Source organism: Diaphorina citri, unplaced genomic scaffold (assembly GCF_000475195.1).
Source record: "Diaphorina citri unplaced genomic scaffold, Diaci psyllid genome assembly version 1.1 scaffold2096, whole genome shotgun sequence".
In the NCBI taxonomy this organism is placed as follows: domain Eukaryota; kingdom Metazoa; phylum Arthropoda; class Insecta; order Hemiptera; family Psyllidae; genus Diaphorina; species Diaphorina citri.
Genome location: NW_007379521.1, coordinates 6,857 through 22,918, shown reverse-complemented (window position 1 = coordinate 22,918; position 16,062 = coordinate 6,857). Strand labels below are relative to the sequence as shown.

At 38.8% G+C, this 16,062-nt stretch overlaps 1 protein-coding gene across 1 annotated transcript in view; it reads left to right on the top strand.

The window, feature by feature from the left end:
- The window catches only part of LOC103518167 (protein unc-80 homolog), a gene marked incomplete at its 5' end in the record, with an annotated part of 44,739 nt that overhangs the window by 25,394 nt on the left and 3,283 nt on the right, over nt 1–16,062 (top strand). The window contains 13 exons of the mRNA XM_026830039.1: nt 432–542; nt 909–1,076; nt 2,996–3,244; nt 3,519–3,619; nt 6,279–6,484; nt 7,253–7,378; nt 7,717–7,947; nt 8,311–8,531; nt 9,106–9,285; nt 10,161–10,299; nt 10,607–10,795; nt 11,766–11,950; nt 14,335–14,494. Coding sequence (XP_026685840.1) covers nt 432–542; nt 909–1,076; nt 2,996–3,244; nt 3,519–3,619; nt 6,279–6,484; nt 7,253–7,378; nt 7,717–7,947; nt 8,311–8,531; nt 9,106–9,285; nt 10,161–10,299; nt 10,607–10,795; nt 11,766–11,950; nt 14,335–14,494 — 2,266 coding nt within the window. The remainder of the gene's footprint in view (nt 1–431; nt 543–908; nt 1,077–2,995; nt 3,245–3,518; nt 3,620–6,278; nt 6,485–7,252; nt 7,379–7,716; nt 7,948–8,310; nt 8,532–9,105; nt 9,286–10,160; nt 10,300–10,606; nt 10,796–11,765; nt 11,951–14,334; nt 14,495–16,062) is intronic.

Genomic DNA, 16,062 nt, shown 5'->3' with positions numbered 1-16,062 from the left:
TCAGACAATAGTCCTTTTTGACCAAGAGGTTTGACTGTGAAGGTCTTATCGTTCCGGAATCGAAGAGAGAAGGAGGTAGAAATAGGAAAAGTGCTTCTCACTTGGGCCATACTGAAAAACGTGGACATGGTATGATATTATTATGATTTCTAACCTAACAATTAGAACCCTGGTTCTATCAGACAATAGTCCTTTTTGACCAAGAGGTTTGATAAAGTGAACTTTAACTGTGAAGGTCTTATCATTCCGAAATCGAAGAGAGAAGGAGGACATAACAGGAGAAAGTCAGCCGTGCCAAATACGAACCTTATGTGTTGGATGTGTTGGGATAAAGTTCGCCGCGGGCGGGAAGTGAACCCGAGGCCTAGCACTTACAAGTCACCCTCCAAGCTAACTAGGCTAACTATTAAGTTATTGATTCTATTTCCCAGGTTGTACAACGCGTGGTATTTCTACATGAAGAACTTATGAAGTTACCTTCCTTCCCTCGCAAAGCGCTTGACACCGATCTGGATCTCTACAAAGGAGGAATCATGGGCAGGGTAGTATTCGAATATGTTTAATAATCGATCAATGAATTACCTACGTTCTTGATTTAACAACAAAGAAAAAATTAAAGCAAATTTAATTAAATAAAAAGAAAGGATTATTGAAAATGGAATTGAACGTAGGTTTGATATAATTAGGTACATATATGGAACTAAAATTAGCACGTAACTTTTATGACTTCCAAACGTTTCGGGTGTGGTCGCTGAAGACGGGACTAAAGATTAGACCCGAAACGTCCGAAAAACATAAGGAAAAATCCTCCAAGTTCATACCTCATTTGCAATACTCTATTAGAGCATTAACTATCCTATTATTGTTTGGAAAGCAATGATTAACTATCATGTGATTAACCATTTCAGGAGCTTCTAGGTCTGGACGTACTACACAAATTCATGTGGGTACGCCTCATCGCCCGTATGTTTGAAGCAATGGCCGGTAACTTTGCCTACTCTGGTGATATACATCTATTCCTGAACGTTCTATCATGTGGGTACGCCTCATCGCCCGTATGTTTGAAGCAATGGCCGGTAACTTCGCCTACTCTGGTGATATACATCTATTCCTGAACGTACTAAACGGAGCTGTTACGTTACACAGTGAGGATGCATGTATATTGCGATACGTTATGGCCACGTACATCAACGCAGCGCACAACTTCAAGAATATTTTCTCAACTAATGGGTGAGTTTGTCGTATGTAACATTGTATGAATAACAGAGTGATAGCAGAATCAACACCTGTTATTGTAACAGAGTGATAGCAGAATCAACACCTGTTATTGTAACATATTGCCTTATAACAATGCTACAAGAATGTCACTATTCATTATACATTGGACCACCATAATATATGATGTTTCTGTAACAAATATTTCGTGAAAGATGGTTTTGTAACCGGGAGGCTTGTCTTTGTATTGCATAACTTACGTGCTTACCATTATTTCCAGCTATTTTTTTCATGATTATTTTTTTCTCTAAATGCTATACTAAAGGGGTTTTTTATTTTGCACATAAGATACATGAAAGTACATTGTACAATGGTCAATTTCTAATCTAAATCATATGAAATTCAAAATAATTATTCTTTATGAGGCTAATGAGAGTAGGCGAGTTAACTTGCCGTCAAATGGAAGGTAAAACCCGCGTCACTAAAAATCATGGCAATTACACAGTGACATTAAACCCTTTGAAAGAATGATAATTTCTTCCTGCTCAATTTGTGAAGAGGCCTCTCAGCTTCACCACAAATGCACAAATAAATCATGATTTAGATTTTTTTAATTTCTTCCTTCTCATTTCTGTTTCATTATTTATCAAAGATTTTTTTTTATTTTCTTTTTGTTCTCATTATTATTAATAGATCAGTTGCGCTTATTGTGCGCAAGCGTTTCTGCGCATTTTGACGTGAAATCTGACGTCACAACTCTTTGAACTTTTTCATTAGAACGGCAATTAAAAATTAATTTTTTGGCCTTTTAAAGTTACTTTTTCGGATTTTTGACCTCAGATTTGAATTTTTCACAACTTCTTACGTAGGAATCAACCTTTGAATAATAATACCTATTTTCCCAATTGCAACGCCTCCATTGTTCTTGTTATTGAACTAGATTCGTAGAAGGTTAACCCTACTTTTAAGGCCGTTTGCCCCTACACCTAATTCTCAGAGTGAGCTTTTTTTGTACGTGTTAATTGATTTTATTTTTCAAGACTTTATGACAGGATTCTCACACATTGAGCTCTTCTAATCAACCAAGATAGGATAGTAAAAATCTGGTGTGAACATCACACGACTTTCCTTATCCTATTGAATGATGCTTATTTGAGTGTTCTTTTACCCTAACTTTTACAATATCTCTAACGTGTTTTGACACTAAAAACTGACCATCGAAAATTTGACCCGATTACATTACTTTCCTTATCCTATAGGAAGGAAAGTAATGTAATCGGGTACCCAAGAGAAAAAGAACAAACCATGCTAATGAAAGACTAACTGAAAGAGTACTGTCCGTACGTAAGGGTTTACGGTCCTGTAAGGGACGACTTTTTGGATAACTATCGTCATTTCTCGAAAAAAAAAAGTAACAGAACCCATATTTTTATTTAGCGACATCACAAATCAAATATACTTAACCCACCTCAGTGGTGTGGTGGTTAGCACGGTGAACTTTGGATCTGGAGGTTGGTGGTTCGAGTCCAAGTCAAGTCATGATTTTTAGCGCAGTGAATTAAGCGGGGAACATCATTTATGACAAGCATTTATGGTTAGGTTTAAGTTTAAATTTAACACAGTTAGGCTTAAGTTTAAATTTAACACAGTTAGGCTTAGGTTTAAATTTAACACAGTTGGGCTTAGGTTTAAGTTTAAATTTAACACAGTTAGGCTTAGGTTTAAGTTTAAATTTAACACAGTTAGGCTTAGGTTTAACACGGTTAACTCCAATTTCCAGGTCATCTGGAACTGTCTCGTCGAGGAAAGCAGCCTGTTCCTGCGCTACATCCTAGAACGTCTCACCCGTGAGAAACAGGACGTTATGTTTAAAGTCCTACGGCATCTGATCCGGTTTGTACCCAAATTACCACAGCAGGCCGCGTTTGCACTGTACAACTATATTATCGGCTACGTCATGTTCTATGTGAGATCACCGCATGGGGAGGGACAGAAGATGATTGGCGCCGGCCTGTCGATATTGTGGATGGTGAGTGTGAACCCGCCCTTAAATAATAATCCCTCTTGAGTAGAAGTTAACTCGTAGCCGAGTTCTCAATAGAACCTTTAGACAAAACTTCATTACAAATTTTATCAGTACCTAAATGGGTTTCTCCAAATTAAATTGATCCCAAGAACAACTTCCAAGTGATCATAAAATCATTCTTCTTCACTTTGGGTACCCTACTCTAATCTACAAAGTTTGGCAACCCAAACTTTGGGCTGCTCATCAATAAATTTTATTGATTGTTTCTCTCATTTAGGCGATAGACTTCTGTTATCACGATGAAAATGAAATGGTTACTGTACTGGACTGTATTAGTCTGTGCGTTATGGTAGTGGCGTATGCAGCGGACTCGTTGAGGTAAGTAAAATGGTTTAACAATCTTAATCACTTGGTTTAAAACCGTTAATTAGGGGGTCTTTCTTAATGTGTTTTATTTAAAGAGAAGGTTAAGAATAATTAGATTAAAAAAGGGAGGTTTGAAAGCTAAATTGGACGCAGGAAAAATTGATCGGAAGGTTTTTAAACCTCAATTAAATCTTATTAAACTCATTTAAATCTTACTTGCCTACTAAGTAAAACTAGGTATACGTATTTCTTACTTAATTTGTTTTATTTGACCACTACTGATTTGATGAATACTTGGCGTTTGATTTTTGCGCACAAATGGTTTTTGAGAGGATTTCACGAGTTTTTGTCGGACGTGCTTTATTATTTTTCAAATGAAATTGGTGAAAAAACTGTAAATTAAACAAGTTTGAACGTGAATTACCCTGATTTACCTATTTATTTTTAAGCTTTGAATAATGTGTGAACGGTATTATGTTCAAAGATTTGAAGCAGATACTTCGCAAGGAACAATGCGACGCGTCCATACTTCTCACCGCTAATGTACCATCGACTAAGAAGATTATTGTGCATGGACCTCAAGGTGATGAAACTTTGCTTTTGAGAGGTTTGATAGAGGGAAATAAAGATAGGAACACTTTGTAAACAAAGATCTGAGTGAAAGAAGAGATTATTATGTACCATCGACTAAGAAGATTATTGTGCATGGACCTCAAGGTGATGAAACTTTGCTTTTGAGAGGTTTGATAGAGGGAAATAAATAATAATAATAATAGTGCATATTTATACTGCTCGCATAGGACTGAAAAGTCCCTTTACTTCAGCAGTAGGCTACTACTAAATAAAGATACACTTTGTAAACAAAGATCTGAGTGAAAGAAGAGATGAGAGCTACATAGGGAAAAGAGTTGAGAGAATAGATAAGGGGAAAGAAATGTGTGAGGGAGACCGAGAAAAAGGTGGAAGGATTTTGTGAACCAAGACTTGAGGGAGAAAAAATTACCAGGACATGAGGTACAAATTACCAGGACAATGGGGCTGCCTGGAAGAGACTGACAAGAAACGCCGATCTTATTTCAATAGAAAAAGGCTAGGAGGGAGAAGAAGAAGAAGAAGAAGAAGAAGACGATGAAGACAAAGAAGAAGACTTTTCTAACATCTCACTACTTCTATCCGATAATTTCAGAAATGGATGACGGTGGCATACCCTCCCAGTTCCCAGTACAGGAAGAAACTCAATTCTTGGCTATATTACGGGAAGCTCTTGATTTCTTCGGCATAGATGAGGAGAAACATGCCGAGTATTTCCTGGTGGATCATAAGACTAGTAAGTGAATTTAAAATTTAGTTATTATCCACCAACCCAAGTGGTGCAGTGGTTAACGTGTTGGACTTTGGATCTGGAGGTTAGTGGTTCGAGTCCAAGTCATGTCATAAAATTTATCTAGGAGAACGGCATTAGTGACAAGCATTTAAGTATACTTAACACAATTAGAAATTCCTAGTTATTCTCTGTACGTGAACTTAACTTAAAATAAATTAGGTCAGCAAATAAAGCAGGTTCCGTGGCCGAATGGGTATCACACTAGGCTTGCACGAGGTGCCGCGTTCGATTTTGGCGGGGTCGAAGTTTTTTCGGCTCTGTGCTTTAAGTTCGGGGTGCACTCAGCCTCGTAAAGACAATTGAGTAGCTACACCATTGACCTTTGACCTCACGTATCGAAATCGCGACCTAGCGCTTACAATTCAGACGCGCTACCAACCAAGCTAACTAGGGGCTTGTTTTATTGTTATTATTTTTGTTGTTTTCAGGACAAATACACAACCCTGTCTCTTATGTACGGGACTATTACTTCTTTAAGCGGTCCCAATATCCTCAACTCAAACTGGTTCATTTGAAAACGGACGAGGCATTCAATGCTCTCCAACAACAAGAACTGCTGCACAAGTTTATAGAAATAGGAAAAGTGCTTCTCACTTGGGCCATACTGAAGAACGTGGATATGGTATGATATTCTCATTTCTAACCTAACCAAGCTGCAATAGTAGTATGTCCATCATAGAACCAAGAGTCCCTTTTTTTCCTAGTGGTTTGATAGAGGGAACTGTAATTGCAAAGGTCTTTTTGTCCCGAAATCGAAGAGAGAACAAAGACAGGATAGGAGAAAGCCAGCCGTTCCGAAATTAAACCTTATCTGTTTATGATAAAGTTCGCCCCGGGCAGAAAGTGAACTTGCGACCTAGCGCTTACAAGACAGGCGCGCTACTTTCCAGGCTAACTAGTCTTGCTGTTAAGCTATCCTATTGATTTCATTTAGGACAAGCGTGCTACCCTCCAAGGTAACTAAGCTGACTGTTAAATTGTTTGGTCTCATTTTCTACTGGTTTGATGAATACTTGGCGTTTGATTTTTGCGCACAAATGGTTTTTCAGAGGATTTCACGAGTTTTTGTCGGACGTGTTTCATTATTTTTCAAATGAAATTGATGAAAAAACTGTAAATTAAGCAAGTTTGAATGTGAATTACCCTGATTTACCTATTTATTTTGAAGCTCTGAATAATGATTTTATTTTTCATACGTTTTTCTTCTTCTTCTTCTTCTTCTTCTTCTTCTTCTTCTTCTTCTTCTTCTTCTTCTTCGTTCATTCATATTGTCCCTCCCGCTTACAGGGCGTATCAAATGCTGGTCATTCTGGAAGCGATTCTCCCGTGTTATCTGAAACAAATCCAGTACCCCCTGTATACGAGGGAGGGCAAGACGGAACGGGAGATTATCGTTCAACTAGCGGTGGCTATTAAGACTTTGGTCAACAACTGTGAAGCCCTGGCCAAGAACTATAGCGGGCCCACATTGCGACAGAGCCCTGAACATAAGGGTGAGTTTTTCCATGGAAAAAGGCAGGTTTTACCATGAAAAAGGTGCTTTTTACCATGAAAAAAGGGAGATTTACCATGAAAAATTTTACGTTTAACTATTAACAAAAAGGGTGACTTTCATCAAGAAAAGTCTCAATATTTATTAATTTTAATGGATATATTTAAATGTTCATAAAATATTTGGCGTTTTACTTCGGGCCCACATTGCGACAGAGCCCTGAACATAAGGGTGAGTTTTTCCATGAAAAAAGGGAGGTTTACCATGAAAATTTTTACGTTTAACTATAAACAAAAAGGGTGACTTTTATCAAGAAAAGTCTCAATATTTATTAATTTTAATGGATATATTTAAATGTTAATAAAATATTTGGCGTTTGACTTTTTAAAACAACTAGTTTTTTGAGAGGATTTGACGAGTTTTTGTAGGACGTGCCTTTGGGTTCTGTACTTGAATCTCGTGGCGTACTCAGTCTCGTGAGGACAACGGAGTGTTTGGTCAAATTTTGTAGAGACTTGTACGATTAAAAATACTAAAAAAATAAAAATGTCAAACTGCATATGTAATGTAACCTTTGGGTTCTGTACTTGAATCTCGTGGCGTACTCAGTCTCGTGAGGACAACGGAGTGTTTGGTCAAATTTTGTAGAGACTTGTACGTTTAAAAATACTAAAAAAATAAAAATGTCAAACTGCATATGTAATGTAGCAAAATTGGACACAAATCTTACTTGTACATTTGACAAAAACATGCCCCTTTTACATTTCAGGTTCCAGTCAGCGAAACTATAGCCGAGGGGGCCCCTATTCCCCCGGATTCGATTTTGATGAGGACTCCCACTCCAAATATGTCACGGACAGGAACCGAAACAAGGGCATGCACGATCATATTGAAGGTAATTGACCTGAACGAAATTAAGCCTGAAATTTAACTTTAACTTTATTGTTAAAACTATTAAACGTCCGTTCGTTTGTAAATCTATGTTTTTTACTTACGTTTTGTTCGATTTTGATGAAACATTGAAGCAACTCTCCATATTAAAAAAATGCAAGACGTAAAAGTTGCGCGTAGTTCGTATCCGGACGGGTGACCATCTTGCAATGCTACTGACTTTTCCCGGCCCTACTCAGGCACTACAGCAACAAAATGTGTCAATTGTTCATATAATGTTATATTTTTTACAATAACCATTTTTTTTTTTTTTTTTTCCTCATCCCCATTTCATTTTCAAAGATCTGGAGAAACTTCGTAACGAGTTCCGAAGGCCACGCGACGTTCTTCTCAACCTGGTGTCCGAATTCGTCAAGACTTGCAATGCCCGCCTCATAGAACTCAACAAGAAGTTTCCTCAGGATGGCAAGTCTGTGGAGTTGCTGGATTTGAGGTCCAATATTCGACTGGCCGAGGTGGCTCATAGTCTGCTCAAAGTGTCCCCGTATGATCCGGAAACCATGGCTTGTAAAGGTAAAATAATAATATTTCGATTGCAAATATTTCAACTGGCTACATTCTGATGTTCTTGTGTTGACCCAGATGTCAACTTAAATTAATGAATAAGAAAATGTAGTTATGAAAGAAAAGTTGGCAGCACCTAACTGGGAAGTGTTTTGTCTCTTATCATCCATCTGATGAGCGGTATACTACGAGATGGGTATTCTACGATACAGAACACATGAGTTTAATGTAGCTTAAAAAAAAAAATCACGTTTTGTCCGATTTTGGAGAAGTTTGGTGATCAGTTTCAACACTAAAAGAAAGGTTTCCCATTAGATTTTCGGATCAATTCCACTTTATTGTATTCTATTCTATTTTCTCTTTCATGTCCAGGTCTGCAGAACTACATGATCTCTCTGATGCCGTCCACGGATTGGTCTACTGAAGCTCTCAAGCCTACCCTACTCATGATTCTGCGCCGTCTAGAGAAGATGTTCGTCAAGATATTCAAGAAGCCACCCATACGCCGACACACAGACTGGGAGGCAGCGGGGGGACTTATCAAAGGCATTCATGAGACTCTGTCCCGACATCCGAGCATAGTACAACTACAGGTAATTACTGGCGAAAACATTGGGTGTCTGGCGAACATCTAACCAGGCTGGTGGCTAGCTGGAAAATACAAAGGGTTTATCATGCTTCAAAAGAAAAGCACAGGTCCTCATGATGACTGACTGCGGTTCGGGACGGACCAAGTAATCTTGGCTAGAGACCATCTATCCCCCTCGGTACAGTTAGACCGCTAGAAGTGGCAATTCCCGGGTTTCGGATATAAATGACAATTACGGAAAATACGAAGGGTTTATCATGCTTCAAAAGAAAAGCACAGGTCCTCATGATGACTGACTGCGGTTCGGGACGGGTCAAGTAATCTTGGCTAGAGACCATCAATCCCCCTCGGTACAGTTAGACCGCTAGAAGTGGCAATTCCCGGGTTTCGGATATAAATGACAATTATTCTATAAATTCAAATGAGAATCAACATTTTTTACTTCTGTGTGTAGTGAGTGTAAGGACCACACCCTTACATCCAAGAGTTGAAGACTTGGCGTTTGACTTTTTAGCACAAATGGTTTTTTGTTGGGATCTCATGAGTTTTTGTCTTAATTTTTTCCCCACTGTTTTCAGCCCCTCAAACTCCTCATCACAACGTGTCAATCCCTCATCATAGGAGAGCTGGGTAGCTCTAGTGGTGGCATAGCAGAGAATTTCTCATCAGCTACTCACGCGTTAATGGCACAAGTACCACCGCCTCACTTCTGTGCCTCTGTGGTGCGACTGATCGCTTTGCAGATTATAGCAATGGAGGTAAGATATTGTAATCTAAGTATAAGTGCTAAAGAAATAGCAAAAGATCGACTCGTAAAATTTGTAGCCAAAACCAAATGTCAGCCCAAAGCAATCACCCTAGTTGGGGCTGATTGAGAGGCTAACGAAAAATACCAACGCCGTCTGAACATGAGAAAAAGTAAAAAAGTGTGCCTCTGTGGTGCGACTGATCGCTTTGCAGATTATAGCAATGGAGGTAAGATATTGTAATCTAAGTATAAGTGCTAAAGAAATAGTAAAAGATATACTCGTAAAATTTGTAGCCAAAACCAAATGTCAGCCCAAAGCAATCACCCTAGTTAGGGCTGATTGAGAGGCTAACGAAAAACACCAACGCCGTCTGAACATGAGAAAAAGTAAAAAAAGAAGAAGAAGAAGTGGAGTCAAGTGGATTGGAACACATCACATGCGTTCAGGCACACTTGATTTGACAAGGGTCTAGACACTCTAGACTTTAGATTGACCTTGCCCTTGGAATCAATTTGAAGAAACCATTTAGGTACTTATGAAAATTTGTAATGAAACTTTATTTACAATAGTATTATTATTTACAAAGTTTTTTTTTTTTGTCGATGGCGTGCATCGAACTTGGGACCTTCTGCATCAACTTACTCATTCGTTCGTTCTTAATCACATGCATTCAGGCACACTTGATTTGACAAGGGTCTAGACTTTAGATTGACCTTGCCCTTGGAATCAATTTGAAGAAACCATTTAGGTACTTATGAAAATTTATAATGAAACTTTATTTACAATAGTATTATTATTTACAAAGTTTTTTTTGTCGATGGCGTGCATCGAACTCGAGACCTTCCGCATCAACCTTATATTCATTTGTTCGTTCTTGCTTCCAGTTTTGTTACCATCAAGATTCGTTCACACTCGAATATGTTTGCGGCAACACGACCGTGTTTGTCAGTCCAGAGAGAACTGAGAGTATGTTGATGAACTTTCTGATGCCCCTGTGTCTACGAGTGGGCAGTGGTAGGAAAGGTAAGAACCCCCTTGTGACTTCGACCCGATTTTGTCCGAATGTCTTGTAGGCAATGTAATTTAAATGAGAATGTTCCCACTGCACACGACACGATTTTTTTTTTCTTTTTTCGAAGGAGAAGTGGAAACGGACGATTGGTCAGATGGTCAGGAACATTGCACTTAGGCCATTTTTAATGTCCCTAACGATTCCGAAGAAAAATAATAAAAGCTGGTCCTGGGCCAAAAAATTCTTTTTCTCTTCCTTTTATGATCTTTTGATTCGTTTTACAAATATCGGTGTTGGTTTTTCTTTTCTTTTTTCCAGAAATCAACTGCATGCGTCAGGCAGACATCACGTTTACGCTGACGTGTGTTCTCAACGCCATCTTACCACCGGTGACTAAAACTACGGTCCCTGTAGTCAACCAGAACCTGAAGACAGAAGTGAGAACCAGCTCTGTTACGTTCACTGTCAGGAGTGACGTGAAGAGCCTGTATCAGGTTGGATTTCTAGGTAAATATACATAACATCCTGGCAGTATAAACAGGGTCCATTCTATTTCATTTAACTTGATATTGTAAGATCAATGTGCATTTGTGCATATTTGAAATTCATATCAATACATATTTCCAGCACTCTCTTGGCTTCTCACCACACCCACACATTATATCCCGTTCCTTCTCCTTTGCGATGAGAACCAGCTCTGTTACGTTCACTGTCAGGAGTGACGTGAAGAGCCTGTATCAGGTTGGATTTCTAGGTAAATATAATTGTATCAGGGTGGATTTCTAGCTAAATATAATTGTATCAGGTTGGATTTTTAGGTAAATATAATACGACTCTTTTATTAGTTACTCGTATAATCATGTTGTCTGGTTGGAGGACGTTAAACACGGAGTAGACCAGCTTAGTCTGACTGGATTACTTTAAAGAGGTAGTATTTCCCTTGCTAAAGAAATAGCAAAGGTTGAGTGCGAATCCACTCGTAAAATTTCTAGCCAAAACTCAAAACTTTGGTTTGTGTCAGCTCAAAGCAATCACCCATAGCTAGAGCTGATTGAGAGGCTGACGAAAAACTCCGACCCCGTCTGAAACCAAATGTCAGCTCAAAGCAATCATCCTAGGGCTGATTGAGAGGCTGACGAAAAACTTCGACCGGGGAAAAGGCGAAGAAAAGAAGAACAATTATTAGATGCTCAAAAGTTTGGTTTGTGTCAGGTCAAAGCAATCACCAATAGCTAGGGCTGATTGAGAGGCTGACGAAAAACTCCGACCCCGTCTGAAACCAAATGTCAGCTCAATTTGCTTTTTTTTAAAAGGATTACTAATAATAATAATAATAATAATGTTTATTGTTTTCTATACAAAAAAAAAGAAGAGAATCTGGTGTTGGGCTATACCATGACCATGATATTAGTTAATGTCTGTTTTGTTAAAATTTGTGTTTGTCTATTCGTTGAATCGTCTTTTTATTTCTTCTCAGCTCTGAAAATAGTCATTGTATGTTTTGAATCCGAGATGACAATCCATTGGCCTCGTATAGCGCGTACTATCAAGGAGGTGAATAAGATGAATGAGGCCAGACTCTTCCTGTGGAATTTCCTGGAGTTTGTGGTGGCCCAGCGGTCTCCCCTGTATGTCCTTCTGCAGCCATTCATACATCAAAAGGTAACTATCAGGTAGACCTGACAGGTACGGCTGAACAGGTCCGCCTGTCAGTTCTTCCTGTGCAGCCATTCATACATCAAAAGGTAACTATCAGGTAGACCTGACAGGTACGGCTGAACAGGTCCGCCTGTCAGTTCTTCCTGATAGTGAGAGTCCGGCCTGAAGAGCAGGTAGGGTAACTTCTTTTTGGAGCTGAAATGAAAATCTCCTTTGGCACGAAAGACCTATGTCCGTAATATGAATAAACAAGAAAATAAAATTGTTTATTAGTCTTTTTTTTTTTTTACTTTTTTTTTTAAACCAAACGCAGATGAAATTTTATAATTTGAATTTGAAAGATTGGAGAAATTATACTGCCCTGTCGCACACCCTTTAAAGTGTTCAATGTTTCTGGTACGCTTAATATTTTTACCTCTCTATTTTACTCCGAGCATAGAGTTACAATCAAATCAACTATCAAATTTGAGGATTTCGAGGATAAAATTCCATACCTCGGCTGGGATTAAACCCACTCCCTCCTGTTTACCAGGCGAGCGTCTTGACCACTACACCACCGAGGCAGGTAGGATTTTGGTGAAGTTCTTGGGGTAGATTCGTATAAACCTAACCCGACTTTAAGGGCTGTCTGCTCCTACACCTAAACCTCAGAGTGGTGTTTGTGTGTGTAATTACTGAAAACATTGTTCTCCCCCTCAGGCACAGCGGCCCAAAGCGGCCACCCTGTCCACCACCTCCACGCCCCTGCACGGCGTAGACCTAAGCTCCGCCTCCGAGGATATGAACGGTAACCATGGCAACCTGGACACGCCCCCGGAGACCACGCCCCCTCATATAACCCGCTCTCCTATTAGCGGACACAGTGAGGAATTGACCAATGGCACGTCGCGACCCGACGCTTCCTGGTGTGATGAGGATCTGAGCTTGATGTCGCAGACCAGTAGTACGTCCGGTGAGTGGAGGGTCCTGGGTTCGATTCAAGGAAAAAAGTAGAGAATGATGGGTTAAGGGGGTTAAAGCGAAATAAAAGCAAAGAACTCATCTTTTTTTTTAAGTTTAAAAAAGAAAATCTGGGAATAGTAAAAAAGTGAAAATTAAACGGTTAAGAAATAGGAAGTAAAAGTGAGTTAAATCCAAGAATAAATCCAAGAAAAGTGAGTTAAATCCAAGAAAATCCGATTTTTCCCAACATCCTCTCGCACGTTTGACCAAATTGGTTAAAACTATTTGGAAAACGCCATTTTCTAAATCCTGTTTAAAATCTAAAGGTAGGTTTAGACGAAGCGAGTCTACTCGCGCACCAAAACTCGTTTCCTCCTCGCACATCAAAACTCATCCTCGTGCCACTGTTTACACGAAACGCGTTTCCTCGCTTGGAAGGGTGAGCCAGGCAGTTCGTGCGAGTCCAGAGGTAAAAATGAAAAAGGTTTAGGATGGTGAAAAACCTAGTTACTCTTGTTATAGTGTAAGAGAATTGTAGAAAAATAATACATACATGCTCCCAAAAGCTTGATAATTAATTTCAAGACTAGGTCCTACGATTCTCACCCCCTTAATTCACACCCACTTTACTTGCCTTCAACAATCATTTGATCGGACCGATACCGGACCGTGACTGGACCTTGACTGGCACTATAGTGTGAATCAAGCTTAAGAGTCCGGCCTGAAGAGCAGGAAGGGTAACTTCTTTTTGGAGCTGAAATGAAAATCTCCTTTGGCACGAAAGACCTGTGTCCGTAATATGAATAAACAAGAAAATAAAATCGTTTATTTGTCGTTTTTTTTACTTTTTTTAAACCAAACGCAGATGAAATTTTATAATTTGAAAGATTGGAGAAATTATACTGCCCTGTCGCACACCCTTGAAAGTGTTCAATGTTTCTGGTACGCTTAACATTTTCACCTCTTTTACTCCGAGCATAGAGTTACAATCAAATCAACTATCAAATTTGAGGATTTCGATTTTTTCCTGGAGTTCCATCGTCTTTTGATGATTAACGTTATCACAAGCTTTTTTGATATCAATGAATACCTCAAAAACGCTTTTTTTTAAACAGCATAGTTTAAAAAATCGATTTTTCCTGGAGTTCCATCGTCTTTTGATGATTAACGTTATCACAAGCTTTTTTGATATCAATGAATACCTCGAAAACAGTATAGCTTTTTTTTCTTTTTTTTTAACAGCATGGTTTAAAAAGTCGATTTTTCCTGGAGTTCCATCGTCTTTTGATGATTAACGTTATCACAAGCTTTTTTGATATCAATGAATACCTCGAAAACAGTATACCTTTTTTTTCAACAGCATTTTCATCATTCTTCCCTAGTAGATTTTCACATTTATTTTTGTGCTCACAGAACTACAATCTAAATTTATCTACCCCCTCCAGCTTCTACAAACCCCCTACTCTGATCAGGAGCGTCACTACCAGTTCATCATTAGAGAGAACATGTTTGGTCTGGCCATACCTAAATGTCGGGCCGCCCTACTGACAGAACTCATAGCAGAGATGAAGAAACTCAAGGAGGAGCTGGAAGACAAGAAATATGGTAAGTGGTGAGACATTTCATGAATTCAGTAAACCGTCAAAATGTATATCATACTCAACACTTTGTTTTCAAATGATAATTTAGTTTTCACCTTGGGTTCCCCACTCAAAATTAAAAAATCTAATTTATGGTTTATGATTTTTCCGCCCTACTGACGGAACTCATAGCAGAGATGAAGAAACTCAAGGAGGAGCTGGAAGACAAGAAATATGGTAAGTGGTGAGACATTTCGTGAATTCAGGAAACCGTCAAAATGTACGAGTATATCATACTCAACACATTGTTTTCAAATAATAATTTAGTTTTCACCTTGGGTTTCCCACTCAAAATTAAAAAATCTAATTTATGGTTTATGATTTTTTATTGAGTCTACAAACGTTTGTTCCTTGTATTACTTCGGTAGAGACGTTTAGATTTTTCTGCAGACTTTTCTTCTAACTTGGTCTCAAAACTTTTTCTTATAGACTTTGGTATTTAAATTACCATACACATCTTCTTTCTGTCTTGTCACACTAAACGAACCCCCTTCTTCCCCCTCTCTTTACATATGAATCTGTAGGAAATTACTTTTACTACTCCAGTTATGTATGCCACACACACTGTTGATGAGAGTTTCACAAAATTAGCGAGTCTTCGGTAATGTACTATAACTGAATAATCTAAAGTGCACATTTCCCCTTTTCTATCTCAACACCCATACACCCAACACAACACAATGTTTCATCTTAAATCCTTTAAATTATCAAGGTGTGTCCACACATGGTCCACCTCGTCCATCGACGTCGACTGAAACCGCACTGCCTCCACAAAATAGTTTCATTTCGTAGATCAACGTCGAGGTCGACTATGTGTGGACACACCTTAACACACCACACAATGTTTCCTTAATAATCTAAAGTGCACATTTCCCCTTTTCTATCTCAACACCCATACACCCAACACAACACAATGTTTCATCTTAAATCCTTTAAATTCTCAAGGTGTGTCCACACATGGTCCACCTCGTCGATTGACGTCGACTGAAACCGCACTGCCTCCGCAAAATAGTTTCACCTCGTAGATCGACGTCGACGAGGTCGACTATGTGTGGACACACCTTAACACACCACACAATGTTTCCTCTCCCCCTCTCTTTACATATGAATCTGTAGGAAATTACTTTTACTACTCCAGTTATGTATGCCACACACACTGTTGATGAGAGTTTCACGAAATTAGCGAGTCTTCGGTAATGTACTATAACTGAACAATCTAAAGTGCACATTTCCCCTTTTCTATCTCAACACCCATACACCCAACACAACACGATGTTTCATCTTGAATCCTTTAAATTATCAAGGTGTGTCCACAAAATAGTTTCACCCCCCCTTCTTCCCCCTCTCTTTACATATGAATCTGTAGGAAATTACTTTTACTACTCCAGTTATGTATGCCACACACACTGTTGATGAAAGTTTCACAAAATTAGCGAGTCTTCGGTAATGTACTATAACTGAATAATCTAAAGTGCACATTTCCCCTTTTCTATCTCAACACCCATACACCCAACACAACACAATGTTTCATCT